At 51.8% G+C, this 19245-nt stretch overlaps 1 protein-coding gene across 4 annotated transcripts in view; it reads left to right on the top strand.

The window, feature by feature from the left end:
* Window positions 1-19245, top strand: part of KDM4B (lysine demethylase 4B) — a 71404-nt gene that overhangs the window by 31647 nt on the left and 20512 nt on the right. For 3 of the 4 annotated variants that reach the window (XM_056512357.1, XM_056512360.1, XM_056512359.1), the window contains 5 exons: window positions 219-322; window positions 2437-2574; window positions 10069-10265; window positions 11346-11378; window positions 14202-14371. In XM_056512357.1, coding sequence (XP_056368332.1) covers window positions 219-322; window positions 2437-2574; window positions 10069-10265; window positions 11346-11378; window positions 14202-14371 — 642 coding nt within the window. The remainder of the gene's footprint in view (window positions 1-218; window positions 323-2436; window positions 2575-10068; window positions 10266-11345; window positions 11379-14201; window positions 14372-19245) is intronic. The other variant, XM_056512358.1, reaches the window with a different exon arrangement.

The following is a 19245-nucleotide window of genomic DNA, read 5'->3' on the forward strand; positions in this document are numbered from 1 at the left end:
TCCTTTTCCTTTTCCTTTTCCTTTTCCTTTTCCTTTTCCTTTTCCTTTTCCTTTTCCTATTTTCCTCTCCCTCTCCCTCTCCCCCTCCCTCTCCCTCTCCCTGAGCATTAACACTTTTCCCTTAGGTGGTGAGCAGGGCAGGCTGGTCTGGCTCCAGGCAGTGTTCTCTCCCAGGAGCAGCCCAGCAGTGCAGTGATGCTCCTTTGGTGTCTCCACAGGGTTTTTCCCAGGGAGCTCTCAGGGATGTGATGCTTTCCTCCGGCACAAGATGACTCTCATTTCTCCCTCCATCCTGAAGAAATATGGGATCCCCTTTGACAGGGTAGGTGCAGGGGCTGGGGAATGGGCTCCACTTCCAGGGCACTGCTCTGCTCAGTGCAGCTGAACCAGCTCTGCCTGCAGGAGGGTTGGGCTTGCCTGAGACACTGGAGGGAAGAAATCTGAGGAAATCTGTCCCTGAACAAACTCTGCAATGAGAGATGAGCTGATAAGGGGCAGCAGAACCCACTGGTGGTTCAGAAACACTTTTTTATTTTCCTGTGGTCCAGCAGGGCCCAGAGGGGAGCTGGCTGTGCTGGTTCTGCTGTCTGAGTGCTGGTGCTGCTCTGAGCTCAGGGATCCCTGCAGCTCTTAAGCCCTGGTTTGAAAAGAAGGGTCATGTTTGTTTGCTGTGATCATTTTAATGTGCTTATTCTTAAAGTCTTGTGGAAGAAGTAAATCTCCTCAGCCAGGGGTGGTTACAGGGATTTGGATCTGTGCAGAATCACTCAAACTACTGCTGCTGCTGCTGCTGGGTGTTCCCAGCACACGGAGCCAGAGCTGCCTGGGGGTGTGGGAAGTGTCAGAGCCTGCTCCAAACTGCTTCCATGGAGTCACCATAAATCCCACCAGTGCCCCCCTGCCACAGAGACACTGCCACTGGCCCAGCCTGCCACAAGCCCTGTCCTGGAATAGTCCCTGTTATTCACAAACTGGGAACAAGGGCCATTTTTCCTGAGGAATAGAGACAGGATCCCTTCATCCCAATTCTTGGCAGATTTCAATGAAGTTGAAATAGGCAGCATTTATAAATCTCTATAATGCTGTTCTGGAAAAAAAGAAACAGATCAATACTAGGGCTTTTTAATAATTAAAAATGTGTATTTCTGTAATCTCCTATTGATTTCTCCATTTATTCCTCAAGAGCTTGCAGAAGTCAGTAAATTTGGGGCTTTCTTCATGAGTGGCAGTTTGTGCTGGCTTTCCTTCAATAGTTATTACTTTTCTGCATGGCCTATCCATCATCTGGAGTGTTTTCTAATTTATTGTGGGATAATGTTGACAGCAGTGCCATGGATGATGTGGGTTTGAAATGGAGACAGCAGGATGTGCTGTCAGTGGCAGGAGCAGAATCTGTTCTCCTGTGGAGCAGCAGAGAGGCACTCTGGGCTTGGTGGAGGGATGGGTGCAGGCTGGACCTGAAACCCTGCAGGAGCTGCTTGTGTAGCACAGAACCTTCTCTTCCCTCCTTTTAAAATCATTTTCTAATATTAATGGCATCAGCAAGTTGAGGTGTTGGCCCAGCTGAGGGGGAGCGTTTGGGCTGTGTCTGTTTGCACTCTGCATTTGGGGTGTTTGGAAGTGCAGCCCCAGAGCTGCTCCTGGGAGCTGCTCCTGTGGCTCAGGCCATGCTCTTTGCAATTAAACTTCTTTTTTCCCAATGGTTTTTCTGCACAAGATATAAAAAGGGTTTTTTTAGAAGCATCAAGATTGATTTCCCTCTGGTTCCAGCTGTGACCTGTAGAGTTCAACCCTTATTAATAATGTCTGTAATGCTTATTGTTGTTTTAATTTTACTGAAGTCGAGTCACAGGATGGTTTGTGTTGAAAGGGACATTAAAGCCCACCCAGTGCCATGGTAGGGACACCTCCCATGGCCCAGGGTGAGCCCAGCCCAGCCTGGCCCTGGGCACTCCCAGGGATGGGGCAGCCACAGCTGCTCTGGGCAATTCCCAGACAGAAAAAGCTGGGCTGGAATTTTCCTTGTGTTTGACTTTTGTGTGAACAGGTGGGAGTGAGGCTGATAAATGAAATAATCACAGGGAAGGGCAGGAGGTGCTTCAGAGGGATTGGTAGGAGGGAACTCAGGGGGTGGGAATGGAGGTTTGGAGCTGCCATGAGCCAGAGTGGTCACATCAGGGATTTGTTTTGGAATGTTGCAGCCTGAGCCCCTTCTGTCACTGGAGCCTGCAGCTGTAAACAGGATCAGGTTTGATCAAGGGACCCCTTCCATGCACTGCTCTGGGTTTCTCCCCAGAGGATTCCTGGCTCAGCCAGGAGCTGGCAGTGACTCTGCTGATCCTGCAGTGGGAGGAATTTCATCGGGGGGATTTTCCTGAGCCCCTGTTGTGCAGCTGCTGCCCTCAGTGACGGTGGGTGTCTCCTGTCCCGTCCCAGATCACGCAGGAGGCCGGGGAGTTCATGATCACCTTTCCCTACGGGTACCACGCCGGCTTCAACCACGGCTTCAACTGCGCCGAGTCCACCAACTTCGCCACGCTGCGCTGGATCGACTACGGCAAGATGGCCACGCAGGTGGGCGGGGCTTAGATGGGCGGGGCTCAGATAGGCGGGGCTCGGCTGGGCGGGGCTTAAATGGGCACGGCTCACATGGGCGGGGCTCGAATGGGCACGGCTCACATGGGCGGGGCTCGAATGGGTGGGGCTCAGATGGGCGGGGCTAAAATGGGCAGGGCTTAAATGGGTGGGGCTCAGATGGGCAGGGCTCAGATGGGCTGGGCTGGGCTTAAATGGGCTGGGCTCAGCTGGGCTGGGCTTAAATGGGCTGGGCTCAAATGGGCTGGGCTGGGTTCAAATGAGCTGGGCTGGGCTGGGCTGGGCTCAAGTGGGCTGGGCTGGGCTGGGCTCAAATGAGCTGGGCTGGGCTTAAGTGAGCTGAGCTAAGCTGAGCTGAATGGAATAGAATTGAATAGAATTGAATAGAATTGAATAGAATTGAATAGAATTGAATAGAATTGAATAGAATTGAATTGCCTGGGCTGGAGCAGCGCCCCTGCTGGGACAGAGCATGGCTTGGGGCTGTTGTCTGTCCTTGGTCTGTCCTTGGTCCCAGGACAGGTGGGAAGCATCTCTGCTTTGGGGTGTGCCCCTCATGTCCCACATGCTGCTTTTGCTGTTGATAATTGATTTATTCAGAGGTGTAGCAGTGATGGCTTTCTCAGGTGTTACAGTCACCTTGTGAACAGGTTGTTTTGGGGTTGAAAAGCTGGAATTAGTTTTCTGGTGCATCCAAATGCGTTTCCCAGTGACTGATGTCACTGAACACAACTCATTAGGTACACACTGGAGGGGAAGGAATAAACTGGAAATACTTTTAAGCTTTAATAACACTATGGTAATAACACTGAAAATACCTGAATTCCTCTAATCTGTGCACTCAGTTAAGTGTGCAGAGTTGTGTTATTTCTCATTAGGGCAGGTTCCTGGTGTGCTCTGGTTTGTGCTCTCCTGCTCTGGATTCTGCAGAATAACCAGCACAGCTCCTTCAGGAGAGCCTGGGGGGTTCTGCCATGGCAGGGACACCTCCCCCCATCCCAGCCTGGCCTTGGCCACTTCAGGGATGGCTCAGACATCTGGGTTTATTCTGCAGTAAAAGGGATGGTAAAAAAAACCCTTGAACTGTAAGAGGCCTCAAATCAGTGTCAAGTGTCTGGATCTCAAAAACAACCAAGCAATCTTGGTTTAAAAATGTAAAAAATGGTGTTTGTGTGCTGTGACCTTGTAAAGCAGGTTTCTGTGTAGTGAGTGGTCATGGTATTACAGCCCAGAAAATGGGGTTTATCATGGAAATTCAGACAGACCCTTAACTACAGCAGAGCCAGCAGGCACCACTCGAATATTAAAAGCAATTTTGGGTTCAGCCATGTGTTGACAAACAAGTGACATTTGGGAAGTGCAGGTTTGGATGGAGCCTCCATGCTCACATTGTCAGGCAGCGTGGCGTGAAATTACTGAACAAGCAGCAGCAGGGCTGGAGCAGGGCTGGGCACAGAGGAAATGTGCAGAGATGCCCAATTTATCCCCTTGCACTCCAGGCTCTGTTCTGAGCTCCCTGTTAATGTGTAAATGAACCCTGGGAGGGCAAAGCTTGCCCTGAATCTGCACCTCTGTGGGGAGAGAATTCCTGGGAGACATCAGGAAGAAATTCCTCCCTGGGAGGCTCAGGCTGGAATTGCCAGGGGAGCTGTGGCTGTTCTGGACCCCTGGGAATGTCCCAGGCCAGGCTGGCCAGGGCTTGGAGCAGCTGGGACAGTTGGGACACAGGGAGGGGTCCCTGCCATGAGATTTAAGGTCCCTCCACCCCACAGCATTCCACAGTTCCTCAGTCTGTGATTTTTAGTTAACACTGCAGCTTTCCTGTGTTTCAAAAACTGCTTTATTGATTCATATGCTCCCAGGCACAGTTAGTTTATCCCTGCTCACATGCAGGCAGGTTTGGGGTTTTTTTTCTTACCATGTACTCACTTCTAAAAGTTGTTGGGAGTCTGAGCAGGGTGGAGCTGTGTCCCTGCAGTGACCCAGCTGAGGGGGTGATCCCCTCCTCTCCTTGTGCTGCAGCACTCAGGAGAGCAGGGACAAGGCAGGGGCTGTGATTTGCAGCTGTAAAGTTCCCCTGGACATTTTCCTGGGAGGAGATGTGTGTCCTGCTCTGCTGGAGCTGTGTGTGGTGCAGGGCAGGGCAGGAGCTGATGGCTCACCTTGGAGAGCAGAGCTGTGCTAATTGCCTGCCAGATGGGTGCAATGTTCTGCATCCCACTGAGAACCTGTAAAAATACAGAATTACCAGCCTGGAGTGTAAGGCTCTACATCTGAGACACTGGTCCTGCTCTAATTGTAGAACAAGTGTCAGGATTAGCAAAAAAAAAAAAAAAGCAATGGCTGCAGAGTAGTGTGGGAAACTACCAGGGGGCAAATCCACTGTATCTGTAAATTAGTAACCAGGGTGGATCAGTGCTGGGGCTGAGGAGGGATGGGTTTATTTCTATGTTCTACACTTAATGTTTGCCTGCACAGGCAGAGCTTAGAAATTAGGGAGAAATATTTCCCTCTGTTCTCTGTAGTTGGAGTTCCTCAGTGATTTGTCTTCCATTTGTCATTTTTTTTCCTGTTTGGTGGTTGAAAAAGGCTGCTGAGTAAAAGGCAGGAAATTATACTTTTCATTCCTTACCATCTTTTTTTTTTTTTTTTTTAATTTCTTTATATTTTGCACCACGAGGCTGCAGTTCCTGGTTTCTTGTTCCTGGAACCCCTTGGATGGCACCAGCAGAGGGTTTTGGCAGCTGGGTTTCCTTTCACACCTGGGCTCCCAGGGAAGTGCCCCTGCAGCTGAGGTGCCCTTTGAGCCTCCTGCTGTTCACAGACCCTTTCAGAGCTTTAGCAGGAATTCAAATCCAGCTCAGCTTTTCTATTTCTCTGGCAAACTGGGCTGAAGAGAAGTGGGAGGGAGGAGCAATTTCTGCACTTTGCTCTGAGCTCAGGGCAGCCCCTCCTGGAGAAGCTCTGGGCTCCTGCTGGCTGCACTTCCACACCTCCTGCATCTCCTGGCTCAGACAAACTGCTCAATCCTCTCTCTCAGCACAGAACAGGGTCAGGCTGCCCAAATTCTGCATTTTGGGCTCTGCCAGGAGTCAGCCCAGAGCTCCCTCCTGGGCAGGGGGGCACAGAGGAAACTCCTTCTCTGGATTCTCCTGCCCTGCAGCAGGAGGGACCTTCTGATCCCAGCCTGGGATCCTGTGCATGGTTTGCTGCTTCTCAACCTTCTGCTCACTCTTTTTTTTTCTGTCCCATCTGTAAAATATAGAAATAATCTCAGATTTACACTTGGAATATCTGTGATTTAATCCTTTTTAGCATATAATTTTCCAGGTAAAATCGAAGCTTTCTTCTTACTATTCACATTTTAGTAGATTTTTCCCTTCAGTATATCCCAAGAAAATAAAACTTGTAAGGTTTTTGCAGAAACCTGTTTGGTGATACTGCAAAATTGGTCCCCAAAATAAAGGAAATCAGAATTGTATTTTTGCATTACTTTGTGTCTATGCCTCAACTGACTCTAATTAGACCTTTTAAGCTCAGAACACATAAAAAATCTATTATGAAATAGCATTTCCATAGTTTATTTTTGTCAGACATTCAAAATTGCTCTTTTACTCTAATTAGACCTTTTAAGCTTAGAATACATTAAAGGAATCTATTATGGAGCAACATTTCCATGGTTTATTTTCATCAGACAGATTCCAAGTTGCTCTTGTACAAATTCTTCCACCTTTCTTCACACTTGTTTTCTTGTGTTATTTGTAAACACCCCTAATGCCCTGCTCTTGATTCTGTGCAAGAAAAAGGAAATTTTGCAGCTTTTTTGGGAAGGGGTGGTTGTTTATTGGGAGCTGTCTGGAAGTTTTGTTCTGTCAGCTCTTCTCTGAGCTCCTCTGCTGAGGCTCTGGGCAGTTGTTGTGGATGAGGGAAGAGCTCTGGGGGTTGTGTGGCAGAATCCATCCCTGGGTGTGCTGGGATTTCAGGATGCCAGGGCTGGTGCTGCTGCTGGGCTGGAGCCCCAGCTGGGGTTTGTGTCACACGGATTCGTGTCTGGGAGGGGCTGGGGTGGCTCCTGCCCTAGGAGTGCTCAGGGAACATTTGGGAGGGATGGTGCCCTGCAGCCATGGGGGCCATGGAGTCTTTGCTAATTGTTGTGTTTGTGAGCTCTGGGAAGGGTTTCCAGTGGGTTTCCTAATGAGCTGGGCTGCTGTTGATGTTGGTAATTACTCTGCAAACGGGGGGTCAAGGCTCATCTTCTTTCCCATCAGCTCCCAACCTCCAACCATTAAACACAAACTCTGCACTTGGGCTTTTCCTCCTCCTCAATTTAACTCCTCCCTCACTCTCAGAGCTGCTGCCATTCTTCCAGGAGCTGAGTGGAAGGAAAAGGAAACTGGAGCCCCAAACTGGTTTTTTTTCTGTGCTGTTGGGTCCTACTAGCACATCTGGACTGTGGGGACAAACTGGGTTTCTGCTGCCTTGCACTGGTTATACTGGGAGCTCTGCTGTGTGCTGGGCAGGTTTGGGGTTTGTGTTTGGGGTTGTGTGTCCTGGAGCAGCCAGAGCTCCTCTAGAACCACAGGCCCACCCCTCCTCCCTGCTGGGCAAGGGCAGGTGGAAAAGCTTTGAGCAAAGATTTTGGTCTGGCATTGAAAAGCTGAAAGAACTTCAATTTCGAGCCCTTTGGGTTTTGTGATGGATGAATTTCCATTAAGGGTGAGTGGGAGGCTCAGCTGAGTCTTCCCAGCCTCTTTCATCTCCATCTGAAGGCTTTTTGCCATGAAAAGCAGAGGTGCCACTTTAAATCTGTAATTTTGGTGACTATTTCTGCATAAGGGAAAGGCTTATTTTCCATTAACCTTTCCTGTGTGCTGGAACTGCTGAGGTTCAGTTCAGTGTTAATAGTTGGGAATTGAGGGAAATATCCTCACAAAACTTGCTGAGGATTGAAGTTGAATGAGTCTGCCCTTTTCCATAAATCATTTGATTTTATGGCTTCAAGGAGACAGTCATTTTATTTGACTGTTATTTTATATAGACTTATTTGTGTTTTTGTGTTAAAAAATATTGCAAAGATGATAATGGTTGTACATTCAATAGCCACAAATTCCCCCCATCAGTCTTGGAGTTAGAATTGATGGGACAGGGCTCCTGCTGTGGTCACATATTTTACCACAGGCTCCAAATTAGGGTTGCAGATAATAAAATAATGAGGAAAGGAAGAATGCTGAGGTTTTAGGCTGGAAAAAGATTTAACTATGCATTTCCTTACAGTATTTTTCCATGTGCTTATAGTCAATAAAGCCATTAACTTATGGAAAAGGGGAGGTGAGGCTGGGAAAAGCCTTCAGAAAGTGGAATGGGTGAAGTTCCTGCAGGTTTGGTGAATATGGAAACTCCTCTCTTGTTGCTCCCCTGTAACCAAAGGCAAAGAACTGACCCTAAAGCTGTTGGTGTTTGGTTTGGTTTTGTTCCAGTCCCATTTTCAGGACTTCAGAGGGTCCTTGGGGATCCCAGTTGTGAATATTCTGTTGTTTGTTCTGTTGTTTATTCTGTTATTCTCTGTTTGATCTGTGCTGCTCCCAGGAGTGCTGGAGGAGAGGGGAAGGTGCTGGATGAGATCTCAGAGTTCTGGAATTTCTCTGCTGTCATTTGGACAAAGTGCTGGTGTTGCTTTGGGTGATCTTGTCACCCTGCAATCCTTCCCAGGGCTGTTGATCCATTGGAATTCTGTGAATTCCCAGCTGGAGCTTTGTGCTTCACTTTGGTCTCACATAAAGGAAATGAGGTTTTGTGTCTCTCCTTAGTGCTGGTGTTTTAGTGTTGACATGCTCTTTTTTTTCTTTTTTTTCCTATAAAGTTTAATTAGAGTGGAATGTAAAAGAGAGTTTGAGGGAATTTGGGATGAGAGATTCTGCAGAGGTTGGGGTAGGGATGGCATAATGTTTTATAGGAAATAAAAGGGCAGGGAATTCATTGCCAGGGCAGTTTCTGACCCTCCTCTACCCTCCCTCTGCTCCTGCTGTCCCCCATCTCCCTCTCCCTTTTCCAGCTGTGCTGGAGGCAGCAGCAGCATCTCCCTGGTGTGGAGAAAAGTCCTGGCCATGCTGGGAGTGTGGCTGTGCCACAAGTGCCACCAGCAGCTGAGGAAATGTCACTGCACAGTCCAGAGGGAGCCCAGAGGAAGGAGGCTCTGTAAATTATTCATGCTGGCTGGTGTGAAAGCACTAGAATTAAATTAAAATTGAAATATAAACATCCATCACGGTAGATTTGTGGAGAGAAGGGAGCTTGGCTGCTGTGGGATGTGGTGCCAGTGCTGAGAGCAGCAGCAGCACCCCCAGAGCTCTGGGCTGGGTCTGTGGCAGTGATGTCATGTTTGGGGTCTCTAGGAGTGATGTCATGTTTGGGGTCTCTCAGTGATGTTTGGGATCTCTTTCAGTGACGTTTGGGGTTCCTGGCACTGACATTTGGGGTCCCTTGCCCTGACCCTTGCTCTCCCTGGCAGTGATGTTTGGGGATTGTTTCAGTGATGTTTGGGGTCTGTTTCAGTGATGTTTGGGGTCTGTTTCAGTGATGTTTGGGGTTTGTTTCAGTGATGTTTGGGGTTTGTTTCAGTGATGTTTGGGGTTTGTTTCAGTGATATTTGGGGTCTGTTTCAGTGATGTTTGGGGTTCCTAGTACTGATGTGATATGTTTGGGGTCCCTTGCACTGACATTTGTTCACTCTAGCAGTGATGTTTGGGGTCCCTAGCAGTGACATTGGGGTCCCTTGCCCTGACCCTTGCTCTGGCAGTGACATTTGGTGTCCCCAGCCCTGACACCGGTGTCCCCAGCACTGACACTGGTGTCCCTAGCACTGACATTGGTGTCCCCAGCCCTGACACTGCTGTCCCCAGCACTGACACTGGTGTCCCCAGCCCTGACACTGGTGTCCCCAGCCCTGACATTGGTGTCCCCAGCCCTGACACTGGTGTCCAGCCCTGACACTGGTGTCCAGCCCTGACACTGGTGTCCCAGCACTGACACTGCTGTCCCCAGCCCTGACATTGGTGTCCCCAGCCCTGACACTGGTGTCCCTAGCACTGACATTGGTGTCCCCAGCCCTGACACTGGTGTCCCAGCCCTGACACTGGTGTCCCCAGCACTGACAGTGGTGTCCCCAGCCCTGACACTGGTGTCCCCAGCCCTGACACCAGTGTCCCAGCCCTGACACTGCTGTCCCCAGCACTGACACTGCTGTCCCCCAGCCCTGACACTGGTGTCCCCAGCCCTGACACTGGTGTCCCCAGCCCTGACACTGGTGTCCCAGCCCTGACACTGCTGTCCCCAGCCCTGACACCGGTGTCCCCAGCCCTGACACTGCTGTCCCAGCCCTGACACTGCTGTCCCCAGCCCTGACACCGGTGTCCCAGCCCTGACACCGGTGTCCAGCCCTGACACTGCTGTCCCAGCCCTGACATTTCCCCGCAGTGCACGTGCCGCAAGGACATGGTGAAGATCTCCATGGACGTGTTTGTGCGGCTGCTGCAGCCCGAGCGCTACGAGCTCTGGAAGCAGGGCAAGGACAGCGCCGTGCTCGACCACATGCGGCCCACGGCCCTCAGCAGCCCCGAGCTGGACGCCTGGAACCAGAGCAAGGCCGAGCTCAAGGCCAAGCTGCTGCGCCGGTGAGAGGGGCTGGGCTGGGCTGGGCTGGGCCTGACTTGGGGCAGGGCTGGGCTGGGCCTGAATGGGGCTGGGCTGAGCCTGTCCTGGGGCTGGGCTGAGCTGAGCCTGCCCTGGGGCTGAGCCTGCCCTGGGGCTGGGCTGAGCTGAGCCTGCCCTGGGGCTGAGCCTGCCCTGGGGCTGGGCTGAGCCTGTCTGGGGCTGGGCCTGTCCTGGGGCTGAGCTGAGCCTGACCTGGGGCTGAGCTGAGCCTGTCCTGGGGCTGAGCTGAGCTGAGCCTGCCCTGGGGCTGGGCTGAGCCTGCCCTGGGGCTGGGCCTGTCCTGGGGCTGAGCTGAGCCTGACCTGGGGCTGAGCTGAGCCTGTCCTGGGGCTGAGCTGAGCTGAGCCTGCCCTGGGGCTGAGCTGAGCCTGACCTGGGGCTGAGCCTGTCCTGGGCTGAGCTGAGCCTGTCCTGGGGCTGGGCCTAAATGGAGCTGAGCCTGTCTGGGGCTGAGCCTGTCCTGGGGCTGGGCTGAGCCTGACCTGGGGCTGGGCCTGTCCTGGGGCTGAGCTGAGCCTGACCTGGGGCTGGGCCTAAATGGAGCTGAGCCTGTCTGGGGCTGAGCCTGCCCTGGGGCTGGGCTGAGCCTGACCTGGGGCTGAGCCTGTCCTGGGGCTGGGCTGAGCCTGCCCTGGGGATCTGCACTTCTTCACTGGACATTGTCCAAACTCTTCTCTTTCCTTCCTTTGTTCTTTTCATGCAGTTCCTCTGCCATTTGCCTGGGGTACCGTGTCCCTCATGGTCCTGTTCCCTTCCCATGTTATAAAAGTTTTTCCAAGTGGGACCCTTTGTGCCCACTCACATCTCATCTCTCATCCTGGAAGACCAAAAAATCTGAAGTGAACATTTAGAGCTTCACTGGTCAGAAATCAGGAGTTAAGAAAAGCCCATCATTTGCAGAGGGGATTTTATGCATGCCTTTCTGTGCTTCCTTTGATCTTTGTATTAATTTCCTACAAGTCTAATTTTTGTGTGTTACAGCATGCTTGAATTGAGAATCTGGCATGCTAACCTTTTCCTGTTGGAATCTTGCTTTGTAGGATAGGAGATGAGGAAGAGGACAGCAAACACCGGTATGTGACTTCCCAGCAGCTTCAGTCCTTCCCTTTCTCCTTAAAACAGCAGCCCTGGGACTCTCCTGTCACTGAGGTTTTTGTGAAAAAAAAAAACAAACCAAAAAAACCAAAACAACAAAACAGGAAATCTTCAGGCCTCTGGGTCTCTGTGGTCTCCTCCATCACTGGAGACCCCCAGCTGTCTCCTGGCTCTGCTGGATTTCACTCTGGAGCTGCAGGGTGTGTGGGCAGAGGGAGCTGGGCACTGCTGGAAGTGCTGCTGCATTTTTGGGGCTGCTCAGTTCCTCTGCAGCTGATGTTTGCACAGGGGAAGGTGTTCTATGAACACCAAGGATTATTTTCCCTCCCTGAGCCTCTTACCCAGCAGAGAAGCCTCTCTCAGCCTGAGCCTATTGCAGAAGATCCAGGTACTTTTTTTTTTCCCCTTATCTGTTCAGTGTTTCCTGGATTATTCCAGCATTATCCTGGAGCAGTTTTGAAGCTGTTCAATACTCCTTAGCAGAGCTTTCTCCTGTGCTTGTCTCTCCAAGACATGGTTTTACTTGAAGCCTGACTATTCTCAGCAGGATGGAGGGATGGGATTCACCTCTGCCCAAACCTTCACAGTTGTAGCTACTTAATTTAAGTCACTTTGTGCTCTGCTCTTCAAAGAGTACAAACGCTGCTTTTTTGTCAGCTCTCTTGGAAAAATGGAGCTTTTAAACTCTGCACAGAGGTGTTATTTCTTCTCTGAGGTCAGTCAGACTTGGTTACCTTAAAAAACCCAACTTTGTTTACTTTTGGCTTCAGCAAGAGGCTGTTTTAGTCCAGTCCCACCAGCCCCTTTCTGATGTGTGAATTCTGTCAGACACAGAACAGCTTCTCTTCTGGAAGTGCTCAGCCTTCAGCCTGAGTTCTGGAAGCACTTTCTTTAAATGCTGAGCTCTCTCCCCCACACCCCTGAGTGAGGAGAGCTCTGCAAAACAAATCTTTTTTCCTCTCCTGTGAGTACAAAGCTCCTTGCTGTAATTTTTGCCTGGCATTTCCACACCACAGGAATAAAACACACTCTGCTAAATCCAGCTTGTCCCACTTGACTCCACTCCTCCTTCAGCTCTGGAACCTTCCAGCTGCAGTGGCAAAGTCTTGCAGCTCCATCCTCCCTCCCAGGCTGCATTCCCTGCCAGGGCAGGTGCCTGTCCTGGGGAGCAGAGCTGGTCCCTCTGCTGCTGCTGTCCTGCAGGGCTGGGGGCTCCAGCTCCTCCTGCTCTGCTCAGAGCTGGCAATGAGAGCTCCCTGTGCATATGGATCAACTGGCTCTTCTGTTCATCATTCCTCTCAGGTTTAATCTTTTTCCTCTCTCCTTTGTCAGTTTGAAGGCTGATTAAGGGCTCTTAACTGTGTTGTGCTCCAAATCTAATTAGCAGCTGAGTTTTCTGGGCTCTGAGGATGGGGAGCTGCTTTTTAGCTTTTCTGGACTTTGGGGCTGATGAGTAAAAAGTGTTTTAGTCTTTGCCACAGGATGGTGGCTGTGAGGCCATAAGGAAAATGCTGCTTTCAACCAAAGAAGTTCCTGCATGCTAAAAATGGGGTAAAAATCACAACTTTCTGAATCAGTCCTTCTGGAAAAGGAGAACTTTTAGATTTAAAGCTGAAATTCAAGGAGCAGCTTTACAGATTCTGGAAAATGGAGGTGCTGGGATTGCTGCACAGGGCTCAGAGGTTTTGGCTGCTGCTTCCACAGTGCCAAAGTTTTGTCCTGTCCCAGTCTGGCCCAGTGGCACCTGGGGAGGGGACCCAGCTGGCCCTGGGTGGCCAAGGAAAGATTCTGTGCCATAAAATGTTATGGGGAGCAATAAATCTGGGGGAGAGGAGGAAGGGGGGTCAGGTTTCTGAGGTGCTGTTTTTGGGGACTGGCTGGGCACTGCTCTGCCTGGGGAGGTGCTGAGGGCATCTCCTGGGCTTCCTTCTTTCTTTTATTCTTTCCTTCTCCTATTAAATTGCATTTGTCTTGACAAATTTCTGGCTCTTGCTCTTCCAGTTTTCCCTCCCTGTCCCTCTTGAGCAGTGGGGAGTGTCTGTGAGGGAACTTGGCTTCCTACAGCTCCCAACCCAAAAATCTTGCCCTGATTTCTGAATTTCCATTTCTCTTTGCATTGTGGCCCCTGTAATCCTTGCCTTAGTGGCAATGACTTTAAAAAGAATGAACAGCATTGCTATTGCCTCATTAGTGTTTGTCTGTTCTAATTAATATGCATATTTTCAGTTAGATTTCTTCAAGGCCTTGGACCTTCTGAATTTGCTTGCTGAAAAGTCATAGACTGCCTATTGATTTTGCTCTGAGCATTCATTCTGGTGTTTTTGGGAGCTGGCAGTGCTGGGTAATGTCTCAGAGCTGGGAGATGATGTTTTGCAGACTTCCAGCAGTTTGCCAAAGGGAGGCACGGCCAGAATGAAAAGAAATAATGGAATGGAGGCAGAGGATGAAAGAGAGATTTAAACAAGTTTTCGTCTGTGTTTTGAAATACAAGAAAATAGATGGAAAACACAATTAAAATCACTTTAACTGCAGCTTGTGAGCTTACATTAGTGATGGTAGGAAAAAGCTCTTCAGGAAACCCAGACAATTAATGGCTGCTGTGAATGGATCTTAAATGTTGTGTTGTGCAGGGTTCAGCTGTTCCCTTTCAGATATCTCCTTTGCCCTGTAGCTGTTTTAGCTACCTTGTGTTTTCTCTCTAAAGAAGATCCTTTTGTTTTGTATTCAGCTTTTTAAGCCAGTGATGGTTTTCTATTTTGAAGGCTGTTCTTTTATGTCAAATCACACTTCTGTACTTTCAGGTCTCACAGAAAAAGGAGTCAGCCCAGAAGACACAAAACAGAGGATCAGAAGTCTCTTGGGGATGTCATGGCTATTGAAACTGCCCTGGAGGATGTGAAAGTGAAAGAGGAGCTGAAAAGGGGGCCAGATGTGGAGGAAGAGGAGAGGAGCAAAGGGATGGAGGGAGAAGGTGAGGCCAGAGCAGAGCTCCAGAACACCTCTGTGCATAACTTGTCTGCTGTGTTTATCTCTGTTGAAATATCAGCAGAGTTTTCCCCAGTATTAAATCTCTGCTCACTGAAATATGTCATCATTCCCAGCAGCAATTGATTTTTCCCTCTCTTTAAGGATTCAATCCAAATAGCTTTTTTGGCAGGGCTTGAAAATTCTATAGGCCCAAACTATTACAGGACTGTAAAAATATATATTATGTGAGGAATATTTTAAATTATTTCACAGAGAAACAAATAGATGTATTTTTGTGTCCTGCTCTGAAAAAGAATGATTTGTGCACTGCCTTGTGCAATCCATCTTTCCTCTTCCCCTCCCTTAGTTCCCATTTTTCAGAGGCTGAATCCAGAGTTTGGGTGGGATCCACAGCTGCTGCACGAGTCCCACTTGGGTTTCTTTGAGTCTGAGCTTTTCAGCTTCCTGTGCATGAAATACAAAACCTTTACTGAGAGTGAAGCCAGGCCATGACACCTCCCAGCCCTTCTGCACATCCAGCCCTGAGCACACCCCTGAGCAGGGGCTCTTTCTGTGGCACCTTTTCCTTGCCTGTCCAGGGAAGGTTGGAGTTCTTGCTGGGAAAAAACTGCTTTTTTCCCCTAACTGTGGTTGAGTGGTTTTTGTGTCTGTGACACACTCACTCCCTCTTCTCCAGCACTGCTTACAGGGAATTAATTTACATCTATTGTATATATCCACTATTTGTTGGGCATTTGGAGAAAGTGATGCTGCAAACTGTTGAGAGAAGCTCGAGAATGATCTGAAAGGAAATCTGTGGAAGCTCTGGGAAGAGAATGGAGGGCTTTGTTCAGAGTCTTTCAGCTCGACAGTGTATTTTCTCTTTTTGTGGGAAATATGGGTTGGAGAACCATTGTTGCACAGTGCAGATACTTAATTTCTATTGCCCTAAGCTTGAGAGCATCAGCAGTGTGTTAAATTGTCTGCTCTCAGCTCTTGTACATGTTTAACACTCGATGCTTGCAATAAATGGCCCGAAAATGCTGATTTTTCTTTGGAGACAGAGATAAGTGACAAGGACAGATCTGAGATCATTAGAATGGCCAAGGAATAATACAAACTCTGTTCTGGCTGAGTGGCTTCCAAATCATGCACTTCCAGTACTTCCTGAAAGCTCTGTGACTTGGCTCAGGAGGGAAATCTTATTTTCAGTGCCACTGGAGCAAGCTCCAGCTTGGTGTGGCTGCTCCTCAATATTCAGCTTTCCCCCTGCAATCCAGCAATTAAATCCCAATGGCTCCTCTAGTTTGCACATCCTGCTGTCTGCAGTGCCTCTCACCAGTGTCTTAGGGCTTCATCCTGAAGAAGAAAACAGATGAAATCTCTTTGGGTGGCCCTGCTCATGCAATCCTGCTCCCACCTCCTGCTCTTCCTTTCTTTTTTCCCCTGCTTTTAATTTGCCTTCATTTTCTGTTGCACCAGAAGAGATGACCTTGAGAAGGAGAAAGGATGAGATTTCAAAGTCATGGTTCCAAAGTGGGTCTTGTGCTTTGTTGGTTATTTGGACAAGCTGAGTATTTATAACTCAGGGTTTTCAGGATTTCTGACCCAGATCCCTTATGGTGTTTACTTTTTGTTTTTATGACTCAGCTTTATATTCATAATTTATTATGTTGCTATTAATATAGTTGGAATTCTTAGCAGGTTGTCTTGGGGCATTAGGAAGGAGAGTGTTGAGGCTTTGCTGAGCAGCAGGAACCCTCCTGGGAGCAGCAGGGATCTGGGACTGGGGGTCCCAAAGCCCCTTTGGGCAGCCCCAGACCCCCCTGGGCAGCCCCAAACCTGCCCTGGGCAGCTCCAAACCCTCCCTGGGCAGCCCCAAACCTCCCCTGGGCAGCCCCAAACCCTCCCTGGGCAGTCCCAAACCCTCCCTGGGCAGCCCCAACCCCTCCCTGGGCAGCCCCAACTCCTCCCTGGGCAGCCCCAAACCTGCCCTGGGCAGCCCCAAACCTGCCCTGGGCAGCCCCAACCCCTCCCTGGGCAGCCCCAAACCTGCCCTGGGCAGCCCCAAACCTCCCCTGGGCAGCCCCAAACCCTCCCTGGGCAGCCCCAAACCTGCCCTGGGCAGCCCCAAACCTCCCCTGGGCAGCCCCAAACCCTCCCTGGGCAGCCCCAAACCTGCCCTGGGCAGCCCCAAACCTGCCCTGAGCAGCCCCAAACCTCCCCTGGGCAGCCCCAAACCCTCCCTGGGCAGCCCCAAACCTGCCCTGGGCAGCCCCAACCCCTCCCTGGGCAGCCCCAAACCCCCCTGGGCAGCCCCAACCCCTCCCTGGGCAGCCCCAACCCCTCCCTGGGCAGCCCCAAACCCCCCCTGGGCAGCCCCAAACCCCCCCTGGGCAGCCCCAACCCCTCCCTGGGCAGCCCCAAACCCCCCTGGGCAGCCCCAAACCTGCCCTGGGCAGCCCCAAACCTGCCCTGGGCAGCCCCAACCCCTCCCTGGGCAGCCCCAAACCCCCCCTGGGCAGCCCCAAACCCCCCCTGGGCAGCCCCAAACCCCCCCTGGGCAGCCCCAAACCCGCCCTGGGCAGCCCCAAACCCCCCCTGGGCAGCCCCAAACCCCCCCTGGGCAGCCCCAAACCCCCCCTGGGCAGCCCCAAACCCGCCCTGGGCAGCCCCAAACCCGACCTGGGCAGCCCCAAACCCTCCCTGGGCAGCCCCAAACCTGCCCTGGGCAGCCCCAAACCCTCCCTGGGCAGCCCCAAACCTGCCCTGGGCAGCCCCAAACCTGCCCTGGGCAGCCCCAAACCCGCCCTGGGCAGCCCCAACCCCTCCCTGGGCAGCCCCAAACCTCCCCTGGGCAGCCCCAACCCCTCCCTGGGCAGCCCCAAACCTCCCCTGGGCAGCCCCAACCCCTCCCTGGGCAGCCCCAACCCCTCCCTGGGCAGCCCCAAACCCCCCCTGGGCAGCCCCAAACCCCCCCTGGGCAGCCCCAAACCCCCCTGGGCAGCCCCAAACCCTCCCTGGGCAGCCCCAAACCTGCCCTGGGCAGCCCCAAACCTCCCCTGGGCAGCCCCAAACCTCCCCTGGGCAGCTCCAAACCCCTCCTGGGCAGCCCCAACCCCTCCCTGGGCAGCCCCAACCCCTCCCTGGGCAGCCCCACACCCTCCCTGGGCAGCCCCACACCCTCCCTGGGCAGCCCCAAACCCTCCCTGGGCAGCCCCAAACCCCCCTGGGCAGCCCCAAACCTGCCCTGGGTAGCCCCAACCCCTCCCTGGGCAGCCCCAAACTCCCCCTGGGCAGCTCCAAACCCGCCCTGGGCAGCCCCAAACCCGCCCTGGGCAGCCCCAAACCCGCCCTGGGCAGCCCCAAACCCGACCTGGGCAGCTCCAAACACTCCCTGGGCAGCCCCAAACCTGCCCTGGGCAGCCCCAAACCCCCCTGGGCAGCCCCAAACCTCCCCTGGGCAGCCCCAAACCCCCCTGGGCAGCCCCAGACCCCGCTGGGCAGCCCCAAACCCTCCCTGGGCAGCCCCAAACCCCCCTGGGCAGCCCCAAACCCTCCCTGGGCAGCCCCAAATCCCTCCCTGGGCAGCCCCAAACCCCCCTGGGCAGCCCCAGACCCCGCTGGGCAGCCCCAAACCCTCCCTGGGCAGCCCCAAACCCTCCCTGGGCAGCCCCTCACCACCTTTCCAGGAGGGAATTCCTGCTGGGTCCTGCCTGAGCCTCCCCTGCTGCAGTGTGGGGCTGTTCCCTCTCCTCCTGTCCCTGTCCCCACAGCCTGACCCCCCTCACTGTCCCCTCCTGTCAGGGGCTGTGCAGAGCCACAAGGGCCCCCCTGAGCCCCCTTTCTCCCCCTGAGCCCTCCCCAGCTCCCTGAGCCCTGCTGAGGGTTCAGGTTGTCCCTGTGCCCCACCTACAGCTGGAGCCTCCTGGAAGGACAGACAGACAGACAGACAGACAGACATTCCCCTCCTGCCCTACCTGTGCATGTGTGCCTTCACTTCCCTTTCCTTCCTGGGACTCTTCGGGGCTCTTGCAATTTTGCCTCCCTTTTTCCTGACTTCTGATTCCACAGATTCACTTGCAAACTGGTTTGCTCATCTCAATGCAAAAACTTTGCAGCAGAGTTCTCTGTGGCAGCTGCTGTCAAATTACCCTTTAGAAGTCAATAAAGCTGGTGAATGGCAGTTGTGGTGCTGCTGGGGAGAGAATTCTTGGAGTGTATAGAGACTAAATATGATCTGGTTTTGTGCAACTGGGGAGAAATCCAATTTGCCTTTCATTCAATATGTTTGTTTCTCCAAGGAAATTCAATATTCCTTTCTCTGTGATAGAACAAACCAGTTTATCTGAGGGACTGCCTACACGAGTACAACTATAATTATTTGAGCTGGACTTGTTCCCATTCTCATAAGTTAGTGTAAATAAAGTGATCAGATTCTGGGAAGTGCTGGGGTTGAGGTGATCCCTGGGGATTTCAGCAGGGATTTTGGCACTTGATCCTGTTGTGGGATTTTTCACCCTTCTTCCTGCAGAAACCTCCATTCTGAGGTGGTTATTCTGATTTTCCATCCATGGCTTGGGCTGGCTTGGTGAAACTCCTTCCCTGGGGTGAGCAGTGATTCTCTCCAGCCCCTCAGTGGAAGCAGGAGCTGTAACATGGGAGTGTGGATTCTCCCCAGGAGAGGTGGGAAGCCTCTGACAGGCCAGCAGTGCCTCTGGTGACAATGCTGAGATGTTTATCTGCTCCAGGAGTGCTGTCACATCCATGGGGGATGAGCAGATAAACGAGTGGCAGTGAGCTGGGAGAAACAAGGACATGAGTGTGGATAAAGGATATCTCAGGATCCAGCTGAGTGCTGCACTTGATTTATGCCTT

The sequence above is a fragment of the Oenanthe melanoleuca genome, chromosome 28 (genome assembly GCF_029582105.1).
Source record: "Oenanthe melanoleuca isolate GR-GAL-2019-014 chromosome 28, OMel1.0, whole genome shotgun sequence".
Taxonomy (NCBI): domain Eukaryota; kingdom Metazoa; phylum Chordata; class Aves; order Passeriformes; family Muscicapidae; genus Oenanthe; species Oenanthe melanoleuca.